The following is a 27983-nucleotide window of genomic DNA, read 5'->3' on the forward strand; positions in this document are numbered from 1 at the left end:
AAGAAACATCAAAAAGTCATGGGCTGTTCTTCTTTAAATAACAAAAGCAGTCCCTGCATCAGAGTTTGTCGCTAAGATGCCTTTGCAGACAGAATTGTTTACTTTATCTTACCTGATTTGCAAGCTCCCAGGAACTCGGGTGATGTTCCTCTTCTGTCGGGCCAGTAAAGGCACCAGCTGGCTGAACCCCCTGGAGGGCTGTCTTCCAATGACCTCCGCTTGAGCATTCTTCAGCTGCTCCCATACTAATCGTGTGCTCTGCGTGCAACCTCTCAAAGTACAAAATGTTTATCTGTCAGCATACGAACAGCTTAGAACAAGAGAAACGCGTCACTGTCCTTATGGGAGGGAAAGCTTTCTTTGTGCTGGCTAATGTACTACTTTCTTTAATAATTTGATTGGCAGCTGTAATAGACACAAGATGAGAAGAAGATAAGGGTTGTAATCCAGGCGGCAGGGTGATGCCAGGGACAGGAGCATGGTATAGCATCTGTCACCTCCGGATTACCAGTCAGCATCCAACCCACGAGAGCAGTTGTCAAACCACCTGACATCAGATAGCGTGAAGAGCCGAGCATCTGTGTCGCAGGGGGCTGAGGTCTTGTCCGCGGTGCAGATGAAGCAGGGCCTGTGAGGCAGAAACCGTCTGCCACAGCTGGTAGCAACAGCCCTCACTTTGCAGACTTTGCACTGAGATCGGGCATGTTTAAATACCTCCAAAACTTGTCATAGATGTGGATTCCTCTCCTCCTAACGTGCTGTCTGATGGGGCAGGGAGGAGGGAGGTAAGTGCTATGTGGGGTGAGGGGAAAGGTGCACACACACCTTTTTTGAGGTTGCTGTCATTGCAGGCAATGGATCTATGCATCAGACGGAAAGGGAGCTATAAATCTGGCACTGGCAAGAAATTATTTTTATTTCCAAGGCCTCTCTTGCTGTCTTCTACGCGTGCTTGCTCGCTCTCACACACGCATGCATAAGCACAGCTCTCCTTTGCTACAACCATAAGATAATGCAACTAGCCTAATCTTAGTTTTGTATCTACTGAAAGGCAAATGTTGTTGTTTTCTGGCACAGGGGCAGGAAGCAGCGTGCATCACAAGTGTAACAGTGCCAAACATCGCATCATATCACCAAAGGTCGAACCAAGGACAGGTGGGTACAGCGCTCATTCAGAGGTACAAAATAACGATGTCTCTGAAGGCAAGAACGAGCACAGTCATGGCAAGGCCTCCAGCCGAGAGAAGAGGAACGGCAAAGTGGCAAAACCGGTGTTGCTCCATCAAAACAGCACTGAAGTTTCTTCCACCAACCAGGTGGAGGTCCCTGACACAACCCAGAATTCTCCTGTGTCCATCAGCAGTGGATTAAATAGCGACCCGGATATGGCGGATAGCCCGGCCGTCACTGGTGTGTCCAGTATGGCTGTAGCATCGGTTATGGGAAGCTTGTCACAAAGTGCCACTGTATTTATGTCAGAAGTCACCAGTGAAGCTGTGTATACCATGTCACCCACCTCCGGCCCGAATCAACACCTTCTGTCTTCAGATGCAGCTGCACAAGGACTGGTACTTGCTGTGAGTTCAGATGGACACAAATTTGCTTTTCCAACAACTGGCAGTTCAGAGAGCTTGTCGATGCTACCCAGCACTGTCTCCGAGGAACTTGTGCTCTCCACAACTTTAGATGGAAATAGAAAAATTCCAGAAACCACCATGAATTTTGACCCAGACTGTTTTCTTAACAATCCTAAGCAAGGGCAGACTTATGGTGGAGGAGGTATGAAAAGTGACAGCATCAGTACCAACATAAGGCAGTCACCCACAACGGAACGGAGCTTCAACTTCAGTACAGCCCTCACAAAAGAAATAAAAACTGAGGACACATCTTTCGAACAACAGATGTCCAAAGAAGCATTTTCCTCCACTTCTGCATCTAACACTCTGACCCTCACTACTGGTTCAGGTTTGCTTCCGTCTGGAGGAGGTCTGAGCCCAAGTACCACCCTGGAGCAGATGGACTTCAGTGCCATTGACTCCAATAAGGACTATTCTTCCAGCTTCAATCAGACCGTCCAGAGCCCTCACGTTCATCAGACCCCTTCCCCCAGCTTCTTTCTGCAGGATGCCAGCAAACCTCTTCCCCTTGAGCAAAACACTCACAACAATTTGAATGACACAAGTGGCTCATTTGTGAACACATTAGGAATCCCCAGTGTGAAAACAGAGTCCTCGTCCCAAACCACTTCCAACTGTAATGGCACAGTGGAGACCAGAATAGAGTCCACCTCTTCTCTCCAGCTCATGCAGTTCCAAGCAAACTTCCAGGCTATGACTGCAGAAGCTGAAGTTCCCATGGAGACCTCCCAGCAGGCAGAAGGGAACGAAAATCTACTTAAATCAGGGGATCTTCAAGCCTGCAGCACAGAACACTACTTGCAGCCTGAGGCCAACGGGGGTATCAGGAATGGGAACAATCTCCCTATTCTCCAAGGAAACATGGTACAAGGACTCTATCCCGTGGCCCATCCCAGCTTAAATAACTCCTCCAACATGGAGCTTAACTTGGACCACTTTGACATCTCCTTCAGCAACCAGTTTTCTGATCTAATTAACGATTTCATATCGGTAGAAGGTGGGAGCAATGCTCTCTATGGACACCAGCTGGTGTCAGGTGACAGTGCCGGACTGTCTCAGCCTGAAGACAGTAACAGAGCAACCTACAACCAGGCTGAAATGTGCATTCCTTGCTGCAGTCCTCAGCAAGCCAGCATGCAGCTCAGCAGCACAGAGAACGGAGCCAGCACGATGGCGTACATGCATGTGGCTGAGGTGGTCTCAGCAGCTGCGGCACAAGGCACTTTGGGGTTGCTACAGCAGAGTGGGCGCTTGTTCATGGTGACAGATTATTCACCGGAATGGTCTTACCCTGAGGTAAGTCTAGGGCTTTTACTCATTAACTTTTACTGCTTTATCTTTCATTGCTTTGTCAATAAGGGCTCCCAAGAACTGCTTTGTTAAAGCTTTGACAAGGCCTTTAAAATATTTCTCTTAGGAGTCAGAGTATCCAAGGCCATTTGCATGTCTGAGTGTACTTTTAATTAAGCACTTCATTACCCTGACAGGGCCCTTTCTTCACTTAGGAAGCATCCAAACAGAAACGTTTTGTTTCATCCAGAAGTGAAGTATTTCCCACGTGCTGCCTAGCCACACTAGAGCAATAGTTTGCAAACTGGAGCTCATCCTTAAATCTGGCTCTGATGTTCTCAGTAGAATAATTCCTGACCCGCATTGCCTTAATGAGTTCAGCATTTACCTCCATCCCACAGACTATCCAAAATCAGTCTCATGCACCACAAGTTAAAAATGTCAGCAGCACAGACTTTTCTGACGTGAAGGAGCGCTGGAGGCAAGAGGCTGTTTTGAGCCAGTAATGGAGAGGCAGGTTGGTTTGAATTAAAAAAATGGTCCTTTGTGTTTTTGTAAGCCCAGCCTTGGAGCACTGTTGTATCTGTTATCTTACAGAGGTATATAATATCTCTGTTCCCATTGACTTTGCGCTATCTGATTTTCAGTCCTGTAATACCACCCCCAGTAAGCGTACATCTGACACCGCTGGATGGTGAGTTTGCTAGTGGATGAGGCAGCAGAAATATGCAATAATAAGCAGACGAGGTGGCTTAACCTTCAGCTGAATGATCCTGTGACAGCTCCAGGACCAGGGTGTTACGGGAGCAGGTGATGAGTTGGTATTCAGTGGCTTTAAGAGTTCACATACTCTGCAATGTGGGACTTGGTGTGAAAACATGGGCGTTCACTCTGCAGATGGAAAGAAACTGAGGTTGCCGGCATGCAGGAATGGCCAATGGGCACTGATGAAAAGCCTCCTTCAGGAGTTTCTGCCCTCCATTTAGTTGCTCTCTCCAGACAAGTCCGTCATGGCCAGCGAGGTAGCGGTGCAGGCTGAGGCACGGTGGGCAGCTGAAGGCATCCCACCCCTCGTTACAGCTTCACCCACCATTTGCCCGGTCTGCAGCTGACAGGGAGATCTGGGACTGTCTAGGGCAGGAGAATCCCAGGGGCCTCACCTCTGCCAGCTGCCAGATCGAGTCCTCTCTAGAGACAGGGTGGTCGCTGATCATCTGCCACTCACCACCAGCTGGAGTTGACTGTCTCTTGGTTTTGGTGGAAAACTGGGTCTAAATGCCAGTCTTCTGCTTCTCTGGAGTATAATACAAGCTGAAGTGTCAGCACTGTGATGGTCACTACTAGTGTTATCTAACTGACTGGTTAATGTGGAGTGATGATGCAATGATGGTCTGTTAGCAACTGAACCCAGTGAGGCTTTGTTTGCAAGAAGCACAGGGCATTTGGCTGCATTGGGCTACAGGCACTGCTGCTGCCCTACCTGTCGCCCGGACAGTCAGTCCGACTCTTGCTTGTAGAAGGTCCCAAAAATCAACAAAAAAACCCCTAACAGCAAACCTCCAGCCTTTCTAGTGCAAGTCTGTCTTTTTGGCTACTGGAAACGTGGTTTTCTGTTATCCATCGCTACACTACTGAATTGTTCAGCTCCTGCTGGCAGAGCTTGTTTTACGTCTGTTTTCTGCAGACCACACAGCCGAGCCCACCTGCGCAGACTCGCCAGAATGTTTTTCAAAGCCAGCACAGGTGCAGGATTGCTTTCTGGTTGCGTGCACTCGCACCTGGAGCTTCCGGTTCTGATTCAAGCAGCCCAGAGCAGCGCCCCCGCTGCCGTCTGCTCTGTTTGCTGAACGCCGCGCGCTGCTCACGTCGCGGACCCCGGCGGGATCGGACCAGCCCTCGGAGGGCGCGCGCCCGCCGCCGAGCGGGTTTCGCCGCGGGCGGAGGGGCTCCCGCGCCCCCGCGCTGCTGGCCTGGCGGGCGGCACGCGCCCTTCCCGCGGTCGCCCGGCACGCGGGAGCCCGGTCCCGGCGCCGCGGGCGCTGCCAGGCCGCGGGCCGCGCTGGGGCCGCCTCCCGCGGGCGGGCTGGGCCGCGCTGCCGCCGGCGGCCGCCCGAGGGCAGCACGGCCGCGGGGAAGGGGAGGGGAGGGACGGGGAGGAGGCCTTCCGCGGCACCGGCCGGGCGGCCCCGCTGCCGGCGGCCGGCAGTCCAGCGGCTGCGGTGCCCGGCAGGGAGGAGGCCCCTCTCCCGGCCTCGCCTGAGGGCAGCCGCTGCCAGCTGCGGAGGCCCGTCCGCCGCTGGGGTGGCCCCGGGTGCCCCTGCTCCCAGCTGGGCCTCCGCTGCCGCGGGAGAAGGCGCGGGGACCCCGTCCTGCTCCTGCAGGCCCGAGGGTGGCTGCCGCTGGTGCGTTTCTGCGCCAGCGGGAGAGGCGGACGCTAAGGACTTCCCCTGGGTCATTCTCGTCTTCAGCACATGAGCCTGACAGAGCCTTGGCAGGGGAAGCAAGGGGAAAGGTCTGGGACAGGCTTGGCCCAGGGTGCCAGAGCTGCGGTCGAAGGACCTCTCTGCAAACACAGCCCCGTTCTGGGTCACCCCGCTGTCGTCACGCTTCCTTCTTTAACCCAAGTTCCCAGTACCCAGAAAAGCGCAAGTTGTGTGATTGCTCTTTTTAGCAGAGAACTTTCTACATCGCGGTCTGTCGGATTCATGGTCCAGCTCCTCTTGTGCTTCCAGTTGTGACTTTGGAGGCAACGTGTCGCCTTTTGCGTCCTATGCGCAGTCTTCCATCCACGTCAACGGGGTGAGGGCGGTGATGGCAAACGTGCAGCACGCTTGCTGTGCCTGACCTGCGGCACTTCTCAATAGCAGTGAGACGAGCCTGGAGCCTGCGCAGGCAGCAGCGAGGAGGAGATGGTGGGGATGGCGCAGCCAGAAGTTACCTGGTGGGAGGGATATCTGGCTTGCAGCGTTGATAAGGTTTGCCATTACTGGTCTCGGAACTGGCAAGTGACCAAAAGAAAGGCGGTCTGCAGCAAGGCTCACACTGGCAAAGCGCGGGACTTGGGTGTATGAGCCAGAGTGGGGAACAGAGCAAGTGGAAGAGAAACAAAGATGCTCTACTAAAGGATACTATTTGCATTTCTCCCACAGTGGTAGGAGACTGGGGTATCGGTGTTGACTGGTGCTAAGGATCTGTGTTAGCTTGGCACTACTCTTAGCCCTCGTGATGCTGTTTGCCATTCAGCTATTTCAGTGCGTGGTCCTCTCTGGGGATGGCTTTTTCTGTGATGGTTTGTTTTCCTCTTTTCCTCACAGGGAGGAGTAAAAGTCCTAATTACTGGTCCATGGCAGGAAGCCAGCAATAATTACAGCTGTCTGTTTGATCAGATCTCAGTGCCTGCATCTTTAATTCAGCCAGGGGTACTGCGCTGCTACTGCCCAGGTAAGGAACACCTCTCTTCTAAAGCTGGTGGTTTCAGAGCAAGTTCTTAGCCTAATAGCGTCATATATATGTCTTGACTAAACTCATGGACCCATTGTGAAAGGTGGTGCATAAACACTGAGAAGCTTTTCCTTTCTCTTTGACCTATTTCGTGTGAGAACGGTAATTTAGCATCTTGATACCTCACAACAGATCACAACAAATATTATTTAGAAGCTCTGGATTAGCTTTAAAATAATTATTTGAAATAATTTAAAATAATTCTAAGCAGTTCTTTAGTTTTGAAATAGCAGATTAAAGAGCAACTGTTATTCAGGTGTGCACTCACTGCTCTGCTGGCTCTTAATTTGCCTATATTCTGCGCTTTGTCCTTGGTACTTACAGGATGAGAACACCCGCAACCCCCCTGCAGAGATTTTCAGTAGTGCTGGTCCTCTGTATATGACTTTAAGTGCATGCAGAATAACTTAGCTTCATTGTTAGGCCCAGCTTCCCACTGGAAATGCGGTGAGGCTGGTTAATCTTCAGGAACACATGTGATTTAGCTTCCTGCCAAAACAACCCATTAGATGACTCTTAAGCTTACAACCTTCATGTTTGAAAATACAGATTGGCATTTTGGACTCTTCAGTTGTCTAGTCACAAAAATATTGTTAAATGCCCCCGCTCCTCTCTGCTCTCAGCCTGCTGCTTAGCGCATGGGGAGATCAATAGGATAATACCTAGCCGTGCATTTCTGCAGGGAGGTCTCTGTCTTACCACATGCTCTTTCCTTTTAGCTCATGACACTGGGCTCGTGACTTTGCAAGTTGCCTTCAACAATCAGATCATCTCCAATTCTGTGGTGTTTGAATATAAAGCCAGAGCTCTGCCAACCCTGCCTTCCTCCCAGCATGACTGGCTGTCCTTGGACGGTAAGAAGCATGCGATATTCTTTAATATAGCTCACCGAATGGTAGGACTGTGAATGAAAGGAGCAACTCCTGGCGTGGGGGAGGGATGTAGAGGGGCAAGTTTGTGCTGTGGGAAGGCCTGTTGCACAGTTAATCAAAGACCTCGTGCTGAAATTTCTTATTAGTTCTTTTGATGTGAACAAAATGTGGCTGCATTTGATGGGAAGGAGACAAAGGGGCATTTTCTTTGAATAGAAAGCTGATTGTTTCCCCAAAACAGGGCCTACCAAGTCCCTAGCAGGAGAGGAGTATCTACCCTGTAGTTGTCTTCCCTGAGAACTCTGAAACGTGAGCTTGTCTAGAAAAATGTGTATTTACATAAGCAGAAAGTGGGAAGATGGTGAGACAATTTAAGGAATGAAGGGACTTTAGCCAGCCACTGCTATGATGTCCACATCCCACCTCGCTACCTAAGAGTTACCAAACGGGGAAGATACAGATTATGTCCAGGCACTTCAGAGTCTCCGTGCCAGAACAGTCTGTGCTAATGGCAAGCCAGGCATGCTCTGGCACATAACAGCCTCGATCAGCACTCGTAAGAGCATCCCTTCTGCCTTGCAGGGATGAGATGGACACCCTAATAGCATTAGCTCTTAGACAAGTAGTTGGCAGAAGAATCCATGACTGATCAGAACGGATCTCTGGTACCTAAATGTTCCACCGAGGAATGGGAACATGGGCTCTGGATTTGTATGGCAACTCTGTGCATGCAAGTTTTAGGTTCAGGTTTACCTGGTAACCCTGTGCCCCCAAAATGCGTTTTATAAAGGAGCAAGATGAGAAGGATAGCAGGGGAACTTAGGAGCCTGAAACGTTCACTTCCCTTCCTGAGTGTGACTGCTAGAGAGATGTAGCTTCCAACTCAGACCAAGGAGATGCAGGGAACGAGCTGGTTTGTATGACATGCTGGGAAAGAACCAGTAATACTGCTTTCATCTTCCTTCATCGGAGTCAGCTGCTGGGGCACTGCATTTTGTGCAATCTTAGCAAAGTCCCAACACTCCTGCTTGGTGACCCATTTGCTAAGTGTCTCTTTTCTCTGCTAAATACAGGAGACAAATGTATGGTAAGGTCAGATCCTTAGTCTTCAGAGATTTCATAGCTGAGCAACTAATATTAATGTTGCAAAGCATTACACAAAAGAAGTCACAGAGTAGTTGTTTGCACAAGGCCATACTGAAGGCAAGAGAAATAATGAGCTAATATCCTGATGCAGTTTGTTCCTCAGTCGATTAACCTCATCCTATTTTGTCTGTCAGCTGCAAACGTGGTAACTGTACTACAACACACGCTTTCGGAAATCTGCCATGGATACTACTGTTGACACCAGTTTAATGCCTTTAAAATACTGCTGTCATTACGAAGATTTGAATCATGTGTTACTGTGTCATTATTATTACTTTATATCTTTGATGGACATGGTAAATACTTAGAGCTGGTTTACTTTAACTGGAGAAATATTGAACAGTTTTGAGCTTAATTCAGGCCAGCTACGTCAGTGTAGGCAGGTGGTGGTTGAAAGGGTTTTGGTGGGCTCTCTCGTTCTGTCTGGGAAGCCCTGACAGGAAAAGCTTTCTTCATTAAAGCATTCATTAGTAGCTTTCTTCATACCGTTAGCAACTGTGAGCCTAGGGACTAGTCATATGGGTCAAATCTGAGCACCCTGGCACTGTTGATTAGAGCATCCGCAGTTCATCGGTAAAACAGGAGTGCCAGGGGCAGGTGAGGAGGAGCCATTATTTCTAGCTGGATTCTGGCAGAGCAGTGTGTGTACATGTGCAGAGTCTGAGCTGATGCTTTCGGAGACAATTGTGGAAGGGGAATAATAAGAAAATAGAATTTCCTTCAAAGTAGCATCAGGCAGGATTTCAGTGGCCCAGTACCTGTATCTTCAGCTGTTCAAGGTTATCCATTAATATTAGCAGCAGACTGATGCATCCTTCCCTGGGTCTCCCTGTCTCTGTAACATGACAGAACACAAACGTTTAGTTTATCTCTGCTTTCTGACCTGTAGCTGCTGTGTTTCTCATGCCACATACAAGAGGGACATTTCAAGGAAGTCGGGGCGGCACTGCTGCTGACATTTGTAGACACGAGCAGAACGGAGACAGATCACTGGTTATTGCAGGAGTAGAGAGAGGTTTGTGACTTGGCTGTGGAGGCATACTTGCAAACAGAAATGGAAATAGCTCTTAAAGAGGAAGCACACATAGTCTTATGTTCTGTGTCAAAACTGAGTTTGCTTGACTTCTGGAAGAGCCTGCAGGTGCTTTTCATCTGCTACTGAGGCTGCACGTTGCATGTGAAGTACAGCCAATAGTGATGTGATGGAGATTGATATTCAGCTGTTAGCAGTCTCTCCAGTGTGGCATGCAAAGTGGATAGGTTTTAAAACCCTTGTTTGACAATTCCCTCAGCGCTGGTGAATTTGGAGGAGCTGCAGAAGGTGGCTGTGAGTGCTGTCTCTGGTGTTCCTGCAGTTTGTCTGGGCGCTCCTGGTTAGCGGGCGAGCTTTCATTTAGAGATTGTTATGATGTGGTGATGGTGGAAGGGAGGGGGACTGCAGCAGTGAACAAACTAGGGCATCGTTAACAGGAAGGGGAAAAAAAAAAAAGTAAAAGGACCGCTGCATTGCAGAGGCCCTTCAGGGAAAAAGACTGAATAATTATACTAACCATGACTTATCAGAAGCCTTTGCCTTGATGCACAGTGCTCCAAAGGGAGAAAATTACACTCTTATTTAAAGGACCAGCACCATCTTCCTGTTTATTCTTAGAGAACAAATGTTAGCTTAGCTAGCTAAGGTATAAGCTAATGTGAGTTGATTCTATCAATAGAATAAATAACCAAATCCCTGTCTTCTCTGTTTACCTTAATTGCCCTGCTTCAAATCCTTGCCCTATTGCCTGTTATGTAGTCTTAAGGGAAGGATTTCAAGGAATATTTGTAGTCCCAAAATATTGACTAGAATTTTAAAATTCTTTTTAATTAACTCAGTGGAACACTTCGAGTTCCTTTGCACTACGCTGTTAAAACAGTTAATGATTCCAGCTAGTATGACCACTGCAAGAGAGGCAGAGTTAAGTCAACCATACCCCAGGAAAGCATAGTAAAAGGATAAGCAATTTCCATCCTATGTAAGTTTAGATAAACAATTGTCCTCCACAAATCTCTTTAAAATAAAGACAAAGACATCCTAGGTGTGAACTGTATATTTTCAGTCACGTTAAGACAAAAATGAATCTGCCACCTTTGTTCAGTTCTGCAGATACCTGAAAAGCTTTAGCCTCGGTTTCTTTCTTAAGGAGGCAAGTCTTTCGCTGCCTGACCATGCCCAGCTCACAGCATAGTGGCTTCAATTTCTCTGCAAGCTTCTCTTGAGAACTGTGTAGTTGTTGTATGCCTTTGCAGTAATAGGCTGTGCTACACAGGCTGTAGCACAGCTCCAGACGTAAAAGGGCAGACAGTAGTAGCTCAATCATGAAAGGATATGGTGTAAACAAAGCCAATAAGTAAAATAGATATGTACATAAAATTGCTGCTCTCAGGTATGGATGGCTCTCAGTTAATGCTAAGATAGTAGGCACACTTGGAATCACAATTCTGTAGAAGTTTCCAGATTTCAACAAAGATGGGTTAGCAAAGAAGCATCTGAAACCGAGCGTGCAAAACCAGAGTCCCACGGTGACCAGCAGGAAAAAGTGAGCACAAACTTCTTTGCACGCTGAGCAGCTCTCGGTGCAGGCTCAGAGCAGAGACGCTGCTCGCTGGGGGACATTACTGTACCTTCTGTCACAGAGGAATGCCATGAGATCCACGCATGTGCCTGTGTGGCATCGCAGCGGGATCTGCTTCCACCTGGCTACTGCACTAGCAGAGAGCAGCAGTGGTACAACGTATCGTGCTTCCTTCTTATAAGCACTTATATCAACTTTTGGTTTAAGTTTGTTTTTTTTTTTTTTAAAGGCAGGTAATTCTTATGATTATTCAGGGAACGTTTAACCAGTGCCTGTAGGGCTCGGGGTCTGGGAGAGATACGATGAGCAGGAGAGCGTTTTGAGTGAAACAATGGGAATTGTGTTTCTTAGAGAAAAACATGTAATTAAATAATTTCCTGGTTTATAGTAATTGCTACTCATGGAAGTAGTGGGCTTGGGGCAAGGATAAAATCCCACCTTTTTGACCACAGAGCCATTGAGATCAGGGAGCAGTACTGCAAACAACTGGAAAGTGTTGTGAGACCATGTCCCTCCATGCCTCCTGTTTATAGGGCTGTATCAAGCCAAGTGAAGGAATGTGCAGAGAAGGAGTTTTAAGGGGCAGCACGTCGCGTGGCCATCCTCTGAAGGGCTTCTTCCTTTTTCAGTGTCTATGCTGCGCTATAAAGGATAGTGCACCCTTTTCTGAACTATACACAGCCACCCTTGGTTTATTCTGAGTTTTCCTTATTTTACGCCACAGATTAGTTAGATCTTTTAGAAATGGACAGTGGACACCAGCTGCTTTCAAAAAGTGTCTGTAGAGATGATGTTTCCTTGGCGTGGGACATGATCAGGAATTGCAGGGAGACTGATGTGAATGCTCCTTGGCGTTACACTTATGCATCCGCAGGAAAGAGGTTGGAGGGGAGTAGGTGCTGCCATAGGGAGCCCAAACAGAACCTGAAAATATGGGCAGGTAACATGTGAACTGATGAGTCAAGCGTGTGTGGGACGGACAAGGGTGTGACTGGTACTGAATGTAAATGGTACTGACGCAAGAGAGTGTAACAGGCAGCCTTTCGGCTACTGTTGGATGCTCAGTTTAAGGTTTGGGTATCTTTCCCAGCTGGAAAACATAAAAAAGACTGAGGGCGTTTGATGGCTCATTCATATTAGTGTGACATGGCCATACCTGTGGCACCCAAACTCTTGGTTTGGCACGCAGGAGGTGGATGGCATCACATGCGTTCAAGTTATCTGTGACAGTACAGTGGGTGTGTGCTACCTATGGCATTTCACAGTTTGACAGGTATGTGATTTCTGTAATGCGGTGGTAAGCGTGCAAGGTGGTAGGTGGTCATCACCAAAATCCACAGAGGATGTCCGTTTACGGGGACCAGATGCCCTTTCTAGCATGCAGATGTGATGAGATGCAGACAACACAGTCTTGTAGGGGAGATGTTCAGTATCGGTGAGGTCCTTAGAAATGTTTTGCAGCCACAAGAGACGTTTGGTAGAAAAAAGTCTGTGTCCATAAACAGTAGCACACTCTATCAGTCCTCTCTCCATCTGTGTAGAGGTGACTGTGTTTAACTTTACACCTTGGATTTTACCATAAAAGATGGTATCTTTGGGTTGTCTTCTGGAAGAGGGATGAATGTTTCATGCTGTGTTATGGGGCTGTGGGTGCAGCACACGGGGACGCGTGAGCATTGGCACGGGACGTGGATACCTTGTTCCTTCCTAGGAACTACGCTGCACACTTCAAATGTTTCTATTCATCCTCCTCTCTTCTTTACGGACTCCTAGTCAGTGTGGAGGCTTTGTGTTGTTTACATTCCTGTTGAGGTGTGTTTGGTTTTTTTATTTTTCCTTTCACACCTGATGGTTAAGGACAGGCTGCTCTGCTACAGTTACTTCAGGAAGCTCGTCTTCTGTTGCTTTGACTGCATTTCCCAGACCACCCTTTTCTATTTTGGCTATGATGTGATTGAATTGAGGTGAGGAGTATTTCATTTTCTGTTCCGGATGTTGCCTTTTGAGCCAGCCTGACTTCACGGTCAGACATCCGATTCCTCTGGACAGTCTGTGTTCATCCTCAGGCTGGTGACTAAACACGCTCCACTGCTCAAGTGAGTCTGTACTGGAGTCTGCAGTTCCCCTTTGGATCCAGTAACTGCACAGACATTCTCTGGAATTCTATGCCGGGTTTTAACACTCTGCAGATTTGCCTTATTAGGGCAATTAGTGAAAATGTAACTATTTTGTGTGTAGCAAGGTGAGGAGAACTGCACGTAAGAGCCTGGCTGCTCGAAGGTGACGCAGGTATTTCACGTCCCGGCCCCCATCGCTCTCGCTTGCTGGAGCACGCCATGTAAACGCCCGTTTTCCGGAGACGCTCGCTCGGCACCGGCAGTCGCTCTCCCGGCCGGGAGCGGCGGGGGAGGAGGCCGGCAGGCCGGGTAGGAAGCTGGGCGTGCGCAGCTCGCTCGCTGCCCGCTTCCAGGCCGCGGAGGGGAGCCCGCCCGGCGGCGCGGGGCCGGGGCCCTGCAGCGGGGCCGGGGCCGCCGAGCACGGGGCGCGCTGTAAACACGGTGGCAGCCGCCAATGGGGGCCGGTGACGTCACCGCCCGGGGCGGGCGGGGCGGGGCCCGGCGGCCGCCGGCAGCGGGGCGGCGGGGAGCGGAGCGGGGCAGGGCGGGGCCGGGCCGCCCGCCCGCCCGCCCGGACACAGACAATGGAAGGCGGCGGCCGCCTTCCGCCGCCCGCGGCCGCGCCAGGCCGCCGCTGAGCGCGGCGCGGGGAGGCCGTCGGACGGGGCTGGTATCCCGCTATGGCGGCGCCGGGGGGCCCCGGTGTGGGCTGAGGGCGGCGGCGGGACCCAGCGCCCCCGCTCCCCGCCGAGGCGGCCTGAGCCGAAGCGCCCGGCGGCGGCGGGGTCTCGGGGCTGCCCCCCGCCCCCGCTCCAGGCGCCCCGAGCCCGGCGAAGTGCCGCGGCCCGGGCGCCCCGCGGCGGGTACCGGCGGCTGCGGTGCCTCCGGGTGCGAGAGGGTGTCGGGCGCGGCGATGGGCCCTTGGGCGCGCTCCGGCTAACCGGGGCCGCCGGCTCGCAGCGCCTCGCCCGGCCCGCCGCCCGGGACACGGCGGGGCCGTTGCTGGCCGTCTGCTCCCGCTCGCGCGGTTCTCGTCACGGGCTCGTCCCCAGGCTCCGACGCACGGCGCGCTGGGAGGAGGGCGGGCGGCAGCCACCGAGCCGTCCGTGAGCCGTCCGGAGCTCGGGGGCGGCGTTGCCCCCGGTGCGGGCGAGGCGCGGCCGCCGTGTGCCCGCGGCGGCAGAGGTGTGGGCCGGCTCCGCGCAGACAGACGCGCGCGTCTCCCAAATGCTGGACCGTGCCGCCCGGCGGCCCCCGCGCCGGCTGCTGACCGGCGCCCGGCGGTCCTGCGGCGCTGCCCCTCGGCTCCAGCACTCGGGCGGTGGCGCGCAGCGCCATGCCCCCGGCCGCTGAACTTCGCTCGGCGTCGTCTTCCGCTGCAGGCGGCAGGACTCTCCCGCTTCCGAAACATGCCAGCGCACGCTAGCCCGTGCACCGCGGTCGCAGAGGCGCGGCGAGGGCACAGCTGAGACTCCCGCCAGCGCTGCGGTAGGACGGAGGAGCTCCGGCTGGCTGCGAGAATGCGAAAGACGGCAGCCGGGTCTGTTGGGGGAGCCTGCTCTGTCCACCCCCGCTGCAGGGTCTGCACCAGATGCTGGCTGGAGCCTCCGCTGATGCCTTTGTAGACTCCCAGGTCGGTCCTCTGGTGCCAGATGTTGTCGGCTTATTTACCTGGAAACAGGTAGAGGTACTACACAGGGGCCCGGGACCCCCACCCTTTGCAGGTGGATGTGCAGATGTGACAAAGTACTGCTTCCAGTAAGTATTACAGAATGATGTGCCGTGCAGTATTTGTTTGGGTTTAAACCTGCATGCATCTGTTTTGTCCGTCACCCTGCTGTACTTACAACATGAACGCGTGCCTTTTTAAGCTCGCCGTTCCTCCCCCTTCTTCTCCCTGTGCCCCCAGCTGTGGGACGCGGTCATGCTTCCATCTACTCGCCCTCCCTTGTTGGTCCCCAGCCCTTCCAGGGTGATGCTACGATGCAGGCTCGGAGTTGTGACAGCATTTTTATTGTAGCATCACGCATGCAGAAGGACGGACAGCATCCTAACACCTCTAGATCACAATCGCATATTCTGAGTTGGTACGGTGTAGGGTGAGGTCAGTAGCCCAAACCTTCCCTGGGGAGTTTAGGGATGCTTGAAGTACATGCCTGCTCCGTGCCAGGGGATTGCAAAACCTGTTTTGCAGGGCGCTTCATCAAAAAGAGGAGAACTAGGAAGGGGAATTCAGAAGACCACGTAGGCCACTCCCAATTCAGAGATGGGGTAAACATGACGGATGTCTGACTTTTTCAAAGCTTCCAAGTGAAGGAGTTCCTGGTCTCTTCTGCTGACCTAGTGTTGCACAGTTTTGTAGCTTGTGGCAGTTCCTATTTATCTAATTTTGCGGTAAATAGAGGCCATTTTATATCATTCTGCCTATCAGCCTGGTCATTTCTGGGTGAATATTTTGTTTCTTGAGTTTGCAATTTTTATGAGAGAAAACTTGGGTCAGAATTTTTACCATATTTACAGTACTGTAGCACAGATACTGCATAGTGCCCCGTGAGGTGCTTTTTTCCTGTTCATAGCTCCTTTAACGTGTAACCTTTGGAGGAAGGAGTCTCCATGAGCAATGGGTAGCACTGTGCAGGTGAGCAGCAGCGCAGCATGTCCTCCTAGGCTGTTGCTCTTTGCATACATCCAAAAGCACATCATCTTTCATTAATGTTGGCACCTATGGGAAAGCACAGCTAATTTCTGACCTGAGATGCAGAGAGTGACCTTAGGCAGCTGGCTGTTTTTATACAAATTACCAAATAGCACAAGAAGTGACATCTTTAGCACTCTGACCTACCTCTAAAATATATCAAGTCTACATGGCATCTCTAAAACCTTCCCTGGTTTGCTGAAGTAGCTGTTCCTGGGTAGTGTGAAAATCCCGTCATCCCTAAGCTCTGGGGAAGAGAAGCCTGAAAAAAAAGGCAGCAAGTGTTTTATTGCTGTTGGTATAGAGACTGCTGCCTGGGGAGGAAGTCAGCCTGAGCCACCCCCCTTCTCCTCTTCTCTAGTAATGGCATGACAAAGAAAAGTAGGGGGAAGTACCATCTTGTGAGGGAGCACTGGCTGCTGGGGATGATGGAGAGGAACAGAGTAGTCCCAGATGGCATGGGAGCAATAGCTGAAGTCCTATAGCATTGGAAAAACTATGGGTAAAGTGTTGCCGGTAAGAAGTCTCACCCTGGTGGGTGGATTAATGGCTTAAAATCGATGACAATGCCTGTGTGTGCAGGTCTGGATTACTTCATTGTTCCTGCCCATGCCCAGTAGAGTTTATTTCTTCTGTGAACACATGGACTTTATTCAGCTGTCGCTTAGGCTCCGAGTGTAAATACAGTGTCTTCCTCGTCTTGTGCCTCAGTAGTAGTGGCATTTCTCACTGATCAAAAGGCCTGGAAGTGACTTGTCTCACTAGCACAGATAGGCATTTGTCTTAGCATATTAAGTAAAAATTTTAAGTGCTTTCATTTGCTGGTAGAGACCATGACCTGTAATAGCTTACTGCTAAACAGAGCTATTTGTAAGAGGCATGGAGGATGCTACCACAGCTTCATTTCAGAAGTACGTGTTCCTGCAATGACGACACCTCAGAAATAAGTATTAAACCAGATCAAATTGATACTGTGACATGGAAGGTGTTCAGGATTTTTACCGTGTAGAAGAATTGAAGCAAGATTTTATAGGCACGTGACAGATAATTTGTAAAATAGGAACAGAGCAGTGGCACTCAGGGAAGCGATGTGTCCTTAGACTGCTTCCATCCCCACCCACAGCTTGCACTGGATGAGAGAATATGGTGTGTCTGACTTGCTCTGCAAGCCAGAAAAATGTCTTTGCGCTGCATGGTTTTTTTACAGTGCTCAGCTATCGCACTTGTTAAATTCAGTCTGCGTGTGTTTGTACAGTGAATATTGTAATACAGAAACTGCCATTAAAGAAACTGCATGTGCTGAGAAGCCTGTGCCCTCGCAGTGGCTTCTTACCTCCTGAGTATTTAAGCACAGTACTTGGGAACACGTGCAGATGCAGATCTCGCACAGCACCATTAGTTCAGTGGTTAGAAGCCTGTGGAGAAATAATTATATCCTGGGCAGATACCACTAGAGTGGAATGTGCAGGAGATCATGCACCCTCATCCTTTAGTTCTTCCAGTCAGATACTGTCTGTCATTTAGGTTGTGCAGCATGGCAAAAAACCCCAGACCTCCAGATGAGAGTGTGAAAAAGAGCAAGTGGCATAGACGCTGCTCACTGCTAAGAACTGCCGATTTATTTTTCATCAGTGCAAAGCAGTATTTCCTCTGTAATAGTTCTGGCTGCACTGCTGTGTCATGAGTGGTACAGACAGTTTCTTGCTGGTTGAAGCTTGCTTGGCAAAGGATGAAAGAGGAGATCCTTTTGGATCTTTACTTGTCCAGTAAAGCAGTGTGCAGAGATTAGAAAAGCAGCTCTCTATGCTAACTTGGCTTGTCAAGCAAAGGAGGTCTTGTCACTTGCTGCTGTATGTTGGTGTGCTCTTAGCTCTGTACCTGGACCGTAGCGGTGTTTTAGGTACTGCACAAAAAAAGTGCAAGATCTGAGACTCGATGTCTGCTAACATGTGGCTTTACTACATTTTGTAGTACAGCATGAGCAGGAGGCAGAGGTTTGAGTCGGTGCCAACCCATCGGGAACACTGCTTGCATAGCTCAAAAAGAGAAATAATACAGTGTCTTTGGAAGAGGTCTTTGGGTTAGACAAGGGGGAGGGCCATGCAGAGGAGTGGGCTATCGCAGAGAGGCAGCTGAAGCATTGCACATGTAACTAAGCTCTGCAGCCCAGGCATTTCCCCCAGATTTGGTCCTTGTTTTTCTATACCATTTAGGGTGGGGACTCCACCCTTATTAAAGTCTGAAGTGTCTTGACTCCTGCTGGTGGGAAGACATGGCTGAATGAGGGAGTGGTGGAGTGTCTGGTAGTTCTGCGGGAATTGTCCCACTCTATGTATAATCACAAACGTTTCTGGTAGCAACCCTGTTGCCTTCTTGCATGGAAAAAACTTGTACAACATTTGCAAGTGCTGTGTTTTAGCTACCCTTTTAATATAGGGTACATGCAGTCAGGAGCTGTCACAAGCGGGTGTCACAAGGCAGGTGCTTCTGCAGTCTCAGGTGAAAGCTTGTGTACTGGGTGTAACCGTGCCAAGTGTACACACTGTAGCTCTGCAAAATGCTAACTGATGTAAATAACCATGCATCCTTAAAAGACTTGTAGCAGCATAGTTTTGCATCTTTAGAAATGTTTTGTCCATAGCTTGCTATCGTTACTGTAATCAGTAGTAGGCTCCCTCTGAGTACAAATTAAACAGAAGCTCGTTCTGCACTCAAATGCTGGTTCATGTTTTAGGGAAATGAGTATGAGATTCAAACCAGTTTCTTAGTACGGGCCAAAACCTGACCAAGCAGCTCTTTCCAGTCCCTCCCTGCTGGGACAGTCAGGCTCCCCTGGGGCTGCCGGTGCTGTGGAGCAGCCCAGCCCTGATGTGACACTGGAACAACTGGTTTTCTCAGGAGGACTGGACCCTGCAAATAAATACTACAGTGAATAGTGTTGCTAAGCTTGGTTTTGAATCCGTGGGGTAGCTTCTCACTCCCCTATGAAGGGCTGACAGCAGAAGCGAAAATGGTTTTGTGTGTGATGGAACAGATCCCTAAATTAACACGTGACCAGGGGTGCACTTGGGGCTTGCGGAGTTTCACAGAAGGTGCAGGGCGAGAGGGTTGAAGCACTAGTGAGTGGATGCCTGTGGTTCCCATCAGATCCCGAAAGCTTCAGAGCTCCCGTCAGATGAAAGCAGCTGCTGGTGGAAAAGCTCTGTGAGACCAGGCTGTCCTGCCTTGCCGGGGCTCGGTCTGTTCACAAAATAGGCCCTTAGGGCCTAAAGCCACCACCTCTTCCTCTTATGCTAAGGAGTAATGGTGAGAAATAATTTTAAAGTTACATTTTTATTGTTAAATTTGAAGAATAATAATTTCCAGAAAAGATACAATGTTCAGAATGTTTTCTGTAAATTTATGAGGTGTCTCAGAGATACAGAAATGCAGTCGTTTTCATCACCTTCATGGAGGCAGCCTTGAAGAACAGCTTCAGAAACCTTCTCTGTGGTTTCTTAAAGAATATTGTAATGTTTCTTCAGATTTATATGTAATGGAAAAACTCAAGAAATGGGAAAATTTGCAAGTCCAATTTTTTGGCTCACAAAAAAATCTGAAATTTGATCATCAAAGGCAGAGTCCTTGGGTAAAACCTTAAATATGTGGATATGCTTGTATCCATGTGCATCTTGCTGCCTTTGGAAAGAGTTAGGGTGCTTCCCTTCCCACAAGACATCTCCTTGTGTTGGGCTGGAGCTGTTTAGATTTCCTGTATAATGTAGCAGGAGAAAAGCTTATTTTGACAACTTGATTTACATGCTGTTGAGCTTTTGTCGTCAGTGCACTGCAAGACAGATACTTGTCATGGGATCCTCCGTCGCATATAAAAGACAAGAATGTGGAACCTGTGTTCCTGTAACTTCATTGCCTGCTAAGCAGGTGGCTCTACACAGACCCCTGAAGTGAGCAAGACAGAAAAGAGTGTGACTATCAAAGTAAGAAATAATAAGGGATAAAGGGTCTTGAACTTCTCAGAGTGATACCTGTAACGTTCAGCCCTATGGCTCTTATACCCCATGTCTTAATTGTTGCAAGGTAAATTGCAAATTGCATAGCTTCAGACAGCTTTGTTTGTTTGTTTTCTTTGCACTCCGTTTTCATTCTGTTTGTGGTGTTTGGGCTTTGCTGACAGTGCTTTTCTGGCAATTAGGGTTTTCACAGGAAAATGCGTTAGAGAGTCAGCAGGACTGGGTCAGGTTTTGTCTTGTTTACCAGAAAACATGGTTTTCTTTTGTGATGAAGCATGGTACTTAGCCTAAAGAATGTGTTGTGGTGCCTCCGGTACCTTTATTTTTGAGCTGGAGGGTCTTGTTTCAGACCTCAGTTATGTTCGGTACATAACACACGCACACACAAAAGCAACCCTGTGCTTCCCAAAACGTGAGAGGTTTTCTTTCTGTCCAGTCCCTCTAAGTTTTACACAGCTGGAGCAGTCATTCTTCTATATAGGCTGCTAACGTGGATACAGAGACATCAGTTTTAAAGATAAACTGGGTCTATCGCATACAACTCATGTGGTATGTAAAGCTGACTTTGTTTTTGACCCTGTTGAACCCAGGACTATATAAAGGGAAGAAGATTTTTCCATGCCAGTTTCTGTGGCATGAGTTGTACTTTTATTTTCAACATGACATTGTTGTCTTTAGGGATGAAGCTGGCCAAGTCCTATTGCTGAGAATACAGAAGTGATAATGTTTTGATACAAACCGGCAAACTCAGGACTTACAGAATATTGATTCCTAGGAGGTCACTTAAAAGACTTACCCTTTAATTAGGCCCCTGCAAAATCTAAGTTTTCAAGGTACAAGATCATCTTTATTCTTTGTAACTTATTTTTAACGGGGTAGGACTAGTACAGCCTGGTAAAATAGTTCGGAAGTTCACCCGCCTGTGGACAGTTGATTTTTAAAATGATCCTGAGAGATGCTATAAGAGTGCACCAAGAGGAGAGTGTAGAAATCGGTATTTGTATGTGGCGTACTTTTGGGAGCCTGACTGAAAGCAAGCAGGTTCCCTGGCTCTGCTCCAAGCAAGCAAGGAAGGAAATGTGCAGTTTAGGGGGTTGAGTGACCTGGGGATCTTCCACACAGTGACGTGTGGTGTTGTCGCTGCAGCCCGGGCAAGGCATCTGTTGGCTCATTAGCATTGTGTGAACTGTGCTGACCGTGGTCCAAATGCCATTAATCCATGGCCTCCGTTTGGAAGAAGAGGAGCTGTCTGTCTCATTGCTGAGTCCAGGGGGAACCTCGGAGGAAGGTGTCCTTCCCTTTGGCTGTTCCTCTGTGCTTAGGTGTCCTTCTTCTGTTTTGTTGAGAGTGTACCAACTCTTGCAGCATAGCTAGTTGCTGTCTTCCCTTTCCTGTTCTCGCTCTGTCGTTCTCCCCCCCACACTTTTTTTTAATCTTTTTTTTTTTTTTTTTTTTGGTAGACTAGTGCAGTGTACGCACTTCTTCAAGTGACCAGTCATTTTTGAAGGGGACGTCTCAGTGTACTTGATACCGTGGAATTTATTCTGGAAACACTATACATAAATAATTTTAGGTAACAAGTTTAATCACCTGGAAAATGGGCAGCATAGACATGCTTTCCTTGCATGACTGCCCCACTTAACCTTATTTACTGCCTGGAGCTTTCTAATCCTAGGGTGCACCCTGCTGCTGGGTAAATGCCGGCAGTCTCTGCTAGATGTGGAAAGGGCTCCCTTCACTCTCTGCTGGAGCTCCAGAATGTTTGTTTCCACTTCCCATTTTACTAATAGCGGCATATTTCTGACCTGCCTGTAGACTGAGCAGCGATTTGCCACCATCTATGAAAAACACTGTTGTCTCGGTAAGATGCTGAAGGTTACAGGTTTAAGACTGTGATGAGTTAGGAGTCTGAAGGACAGACATCATAAAGTCAAGCAGATACCCTCTGCTACCTAAAATCAGGTAGTCCTGCCCTAAATACTTCCTGGGAACACTGTCCAGGTGTCTGAATAGGAATACGTGGGAGCACTAGATGCTGTTCCAAATTCTGTTTCCTAAGAAAAGTTCCCTGCTTTTCTTTCTTTGTTTTAGTGTTCCCATCTGGGGACAGTGGTGGTGACAGATGTCCCTTTAGTAAGTTCAGTCCTCCGACAAGAAGTGCCAGGAAGTGCTCGGTGTCATTAGCTTGGTATCAGGAAAGGTGGAGGCTTCACTCATTAGAGGTCACAGAGCCTAGCGAGAAGAGCCTGGAAAATGGACACAGACATGAGGCCCTCCATTTCTGTTCCACAGTGGCTTCAGCTTGGAAAAAAAAAAAAGGGGGTAGTAATCTGCACAGTGTACTTCCACATCTCACTGGAATCATTTTCTCCATCTGTTTCTGGCTGTACAGAATAATTATTCTGTCAAAACAGCTAAATGGGTAGGAGCAAATCCCCAGTATGTTGCAGCCCTGGGCTTGTTGGACTGTAACACCGGTTCAAACCAAATTTCTTCTTCTTTTAAAAAGATGCTACTTTTGCCTATACGAGGTTGAAGGCTCGGGTACGATACCTGGTGTGTGTTGCAACTCTTAGCTCTAATAAAGTGCAAGTGCTGGCCACGCAGCTAGAGAGAGTGGCATTAAATGTGCAGAACGGAGCTGTTAACTTGCATGGCAAACGAGGCCCCTTTTCCTGGTGCCCGAGTTGTAGTAGCTCTGTTTGGCACAGGCCTGCGGTGAGAGGGGATGGCTCAGCGGTGTCAGGTCTCTGTCAGGCTCTGCAGCGTACGTGCTCCGCCTGGCAATGGGGAAGGAGGAGACAGCGACATGGACTGCACTGCAGCACACTGCAGCACTCCCGGAACAAAGACTTGCTGGGAAAACACGACTCGCGTTGCTGCTGTGTGCTGACCGCAGTTCTGAGACAGGGCCCTGAGGCCACATCTGCGTTATGAATATTTCCTCTTGTAACTGTCATTCACTTTCCCAGAGGCTTTGCAATTGACAGGACAACTGAATTTATTAATAAGGCACTAATAATAAGTAAGTGTTTTAAACTAGGTGAGAAAAGACTGTCATGAGCTCACCTCTGAAATGAGGTTAGAGGGGAGGTGCTGGCCACTCTCCTTTGTCCCTGGCTCTTGAGCGACCAGGGTGGGATGCTGCGTTACAGGGTGGGATGCTGCACTATGACCCGTTGGAGACGGGAGGGAGCGGAGCTCTTGTCTGCTGTCAAACCACAGCAGCCTCTTAGGGAGAGGGGGATGTCTTTAGCCAGTGGACCTGGGCTGTCTCTTATCTGTGGTCTGCAATACCGTCTTCAGTGCAGTACAGCAGAGAGATCCGTATCTCTCTAATACCCTCCAGTGAGAGTTGTGCCTTGCAGAGCGTAGTATACAAGTACTCCTGCAACTTTCCATGCAGGACTCTGCACGTAACCAGGTCACTCAGAGAAGACTTTCTCTTTTAAAACCTGATCAGAGCTTGTTCATTTTGATGCACAGATTCCTATCACTGTCAGTGGGCTTTGTTCTGGGGTTATCGGTGCTCTGCACCGCCACATCATCACCATGGATGCATGAAACCAAACAGAATGAGGGTTGTCTCTTCCCCACAGTTTATTATATACACCGTTAGCATGATAGCAAGATTCATTAAATGGTCCCTATCCACAAAATTAATCTGCCCAGCTTCACATGAGCTGCATGAAGCTTCTCCCTTACGGGTCACAAGGCAGAAGGAACCCTCTGTGTTTGCAGCCACTCGAGCTGCACTGGCTGGCCCCTAAACACAAAAAGATTGCTTGAGTAAAGATTGATGTCTACAGCATCAGGTTTAGCAGTGTCCTATTAACCTATCTAAATCTCCCTGCTCCACCATTCAAGTCTTAGTAGCTGTATCATAGTGCTAGGTTACAATGCAAGGAGGAGAAAAAAAACTAATATAGCCTTCAGACTTCTGCAGAGACCAGAGGGCTCAAGAGTTGTACTGCTTTTCAGAATGGTGTTACTGGGTTGTCAGTGCTCATACTCTGTGATTTCTGGTAGTTCTGTTTCTGGCACTTCACTGAAGCTGTTTTCGAAGAAAGGGAGCCTGTCGGGGAAGGAGCAAGTGCCTTTTTAAAGGCTCCTTTTGCTAAGCACAGAAAGAAGCAGAGGAGTCTTTTTTCCTCCAGGTACCATTATTGCATGGTTTCAGGAGGCAAGCCAAGCTGAATTCAGGACTCTTGTAAAGTAGGGGGATTGACTCTAAAACGGAGAGTATTTTGACAGATACAATCCTACTGAAATGCTGTGTGAACGGTTATATTTGCTTACGGTTTACTTGTGTTTTGAAAGAAGTTGCATTACCCCAGTCCTTCATTGTGTGGATATAGCTAGAATCACAAGGGAAGGGATCTGTCTTCTGCCTGCGTTTTTCCTTTTTCTGTCTGTTTTCTGTAAGGAAGTTCTCTGGAATTGCACTCAAAGGGATGCTGCAGGAACTTGAAGAGCTAGGATCCTGCAGGGCAAGTGTCCCTGTACATTGCCAAGCAGAGCAAATCTCCTGTGTGACTTCCAGGATAGTTGTGTGTGACTTCCAGGATAGTTGTGTGTGACTTCCAGGATAGTTGTGTGTGGCTTCCTGCAGTAGGCTGCCAAAACCTGAGCTTTCTTTCCATGGGAATATCCTTATTCTGGCTTTCTCCAACCTAGATAACCAGTTCAGGATGTCAATATTGGAGCGACTTGAGCAGATGGAGAGGAGAATGGCTGAAATGACAGGCTCCCAGCAGCACAAACAAGGAGTAGGAGGCGGGAGCAATGGGAGTGGGAACGGAGGAACGCAGGCGCAGGTATGAACCCCACTGTGTCCAGACATGGCAACTTTATGCTTTCTTACCAGAGTTTGTTTGGGGGGGGGGTTGGAAAGGATTATACTTTTTCCTAAACAACAAGCCTGATTTGTGGGTGTATTTAACAGCAGTTGGCTTTCACTCGCATTTGCCACTGTCTCGGTACTTCTAGAAGCGGAAGGCTGCCTGCTCAGGGCAGGTTGCAGCTCCCCTCAGTGGTTAAACTGGGATGTGTGTGGTGTTTCAGTGCGTTTCTGGGACTGGGACACTGGGCAGCTGCTTTGAGAGCCGCGTGGTGGTGGTGTGCGAGAAGATGATGAGTCGTGCTTGCTGGGCAAAGTCCAAACACTTGATCCATTCAAAGACTTTCCGAGGAATGACACTGCTCCACCTAGCTGCTGCCCAGGGCTATGCTACACTGATCCAGACCCTCATCAAATGGCGGTAAGACCCAGCCCGTTGGACTCTTGGGTGTCAATACAGGCATGGCAGAAGCATATGTAAGCTCTGCTTGGTCCAGATTTCTGGTTGTCCCTTACAAACAGTCAAGTCCCTGAACTTGTTCCTGTGCCCTGATCTGACGGGACCTGTCTCTTGAGAGAGCAAGTCCAATTACTGGATGTATCATGCTCTTAAAGGCTCTGGTGGGGGCACAATCTGTAGTAAATATGTGTGTCATGGGCATATGCGTGGCCACTTCTTTGTGGTATGGTGCATTGGGTAAAGCTGTGCATTTAGGCAATGATCCTAACATGGCTACAGAGCATAATTTGTTCTGTTGTTTCCTCTGCAGCACCAAACATGCAGACAGCATTGATCTGGAGCTGGAAGTTGACCCTTTGAATGTGGATCATTTCTCCTGCACTCCTCTGGTAAGAGCAGAGACTGAAACTTCCAAGAGAGTCTGAGGACCCTCTGGAGTTCTTCCTGATGTGTTCTTTTCCTAATGTGTTTCACACTCTGAAGAGATGTTTCTCGTGTGTCCTTGCTGTGTAAATGGTAAGACACAGCACTATCAGCTTCCTGGCATTTTGTTGAGAGAGACCATGCAGAAAAAACCTTGTCATTGAGTAACGTGAGGAAAGGGGACAGACAGGTTCTGGTCTGTGTCTTACCCAAAATCTAGTCTCCACTGTCGTGCTGGGGAAAGGGCTTTACATGCCTTCTTTCAAGTTGTTCTCTTTGACTGACTTACTGTAGAGATTGTAAAGTCATTTCAATATCTTGGTCATTGGAATCATGAAATCACGACTGAGAACTTAGACAAGCAAAAAGCCAAAGCAGGTGGAACCAGAAGTGCCAGTTTACGACAGCAGAGTGTTGATTTTATTGTTCCCAACCTTTAGTCCTGTCTGTGTGTTTCTGATCTCAGAGATTCCTTTGCATGTGAGGCTGTTCTGTCTCTGCAGTGATGCCAGTGTCAAAAAAAAAAAAAGCCAAACCCAAAAACAGTTTATTGCTAAATAAGAAACTGTCAAACTGTCAGCTTCATTTGGCACGTGAAGATTTCTCTGTCACAGGAGAGAATAGCATGCATCTAATCCTCTGTAATGGCCTTCCATCAGGATAAGACATTTATAAAAGCTAGTTGCTGGAGTTCAAGCATGTTATGGTTTTGCTTATCAGAGTCATTTTTTTGGTGAGCTGGGGACCAGACTCCCCTGTGCTAGCAGAGAGGAAGGAGAAGGCAGGTCACCCAATGGGTCAATTGTCTTTTCTTTTTTAGATGTGGGCATGCGCCCTGGGCCACATGGATGCAGCTGTTGTGCTGTACAAGTGGGACCGTCGAGCCATCTCTATTCCTGACTCCCTTGGGAGATTGCCACTGGCCATTGCCCGGTCTCGGGGCCACGTGAAGTTGGCAGAGTGCTTGGAGCAGCTACAGCGAGATGACCAAACTCAGCTTGGGCAAAACCCCAGGATCCAGTGCCCTTCGAGCACAGACTCCAACACAGAGAACTGGGTGTCCCAGTGGCACAGTGAGCTTATTGCCTCTCAGGAGCCTCAGAAGGGGGTCACTGTGATTTCCAGTACAAACACAGGTAAAACAGCCCTGAGGGCATGCACTGCTTTGCTGACATTTGACATGTGAAAACCTGGGGACAAGGAGCTCACCTGAGCGGCAGATGCCATCTGTAGCCCTGCTGTCCATGCTTAATTCTTCTCTTGTGGGCTCTCTATCATGTGCTCCGTGCACTTGCAGAAGTATCGGGAAGGGGAGTGAATACCTGCTTTAGAAAGATGCGTGTCATCTTAAGAGTGGTTGAGGTAGTATCTTCCCTGGGATAGTTACTCCCTTTGCACATATTGTCAGGTGTCCTAGAGCACAGCACAAACTTCCACCTGCAGCTCTGTGGCAGAAGCTGTTGCAGTTCCTACAGCGGTCGTGGGTTGCATGTTTTGTTTTGACCGTTGATCTGTTTGTTTCCAGAGCTGAGACGACCAAGATCAGAACCTTCCAGTTACTACAGTAGTGAGACTCAGAAAGATTACCCTGCACCCAAAAAACATAAGCTGAGCCCTGAATATTTTCAAGCCCGGCAAGAGAAGCCGCTTTCCACTGCGCTGAGCCTGGAACAGCCAAGCATCAGGAAGCAGAACTCCAGCTCCAAGCAATCCACCACTGAGACAATCAGCCCCAGTGAAGGGATAAGGGACTATGGCCGGGAGCTCTCCCAGCACATCCCAGAAGTTACTGGATACCGGGGCTCTGGCAGCCAAGCAGGCATCAAATGGAACCCGAAAGACATTTATATTGGTGTGTCAGCAGTGCAGGTGGCGGGGAGCCAGAAGGGGGCTGCACTGGGGAAGGACACTGTAGCCCATCGGCTACGCCAGCGAGAGCAGATGAACGTGCTGATGATGGCTGACAGGGAGATGGTGGATGCAGAGCTCTTGTCCTATAGGGACAATGCAGGGGATGAGGACTGCTTACACCACATGGATGACTTGCAGGTAAACATACACGTAGCACCAAGGTCAGCAGTCTCAGAGAACACGGTGGCAGCACAAAGGAGCCTAACTGTGAGAAACTTCTGTGGGAGCCTTTAGAGACTCTGAGCTGTGCTTTGTGAAAGGAGATGGTCATACGGTCAATGTATGCTTTCTTCCGGTTTCAAAGGGTATCCTTTCAACCCGGACGTAAAGGCTAATGGTTAGCATTTACGGTCATGCACTGGCGTATGCTTCAACAGTGTACAGAATGCACAAAACCGTTCGCAGTCTTGCAAGGAAAAAGGAAAAAAGCAGAGCCTCCTGGTCACATCAGTAAATGAGACTAAGGTGG

General features: G+C 49.1%; 1 protein-coding gene across 8 annotated transcripts in view; it reads left to right on the plus strand.

The window, feature by feature from the left end:
- The window catches only part of CAMTA1 (calmodulin binding transcription activator 1), a 326965-nt gene that overhangs the window by 274930 nt on the left and 24052 nt on the right, over positions 1-27983 (plus strand). For 6 of the 8 annotated variants that reach the window (XM_072884097.1, XM_072884090.1, XM_072884094.1 and 3 more), the window contains 8 exons: positions 1078-2933; positions 6242-6368; positions 7148-7282; positions 24558-24697; positions 24945-25141; positions 25491-25569; positions 26424-26739; positions 27129-27652. In XM_072884097.1, coding sequence (XP_072740198.1) covers positions 1078-2933; positions 6242-6368; positions 7148-7282; positions 24558-24697; positions 24945-25141; positions 25491-25569; positions 26424-26739; positions 27129-27652 — 3374 coding nt within the window. Of the gene's footprint in view, positions 1-1077; positions 2934-5592; positions 5727-6241; positions 6369-7147; positions 7283-13716; positions 14934-24557; positions 24698-24944; positions 25142-25490; positions 25570-26423; positions 26740-27128; positions 27653-27983 lie in introns of those variants that run through there. The other 2 variants (XM_072884096.1, XM_072884095.1) reach the window with 2 other exon arrangements.

This window comes from Ciconia boyciana, chromosome 19 (genome assembly GCF_034638445.1).
Source record: "Ciconia boyciana chromosome 19, ASM3463844v1, whole genome shotgun sequence".
NCBI lineage: Eukaryota > Metazoa > Chordata > Aves > Ciconiiformes > Ciconiidae > Ciconia > Ciconia boyciana.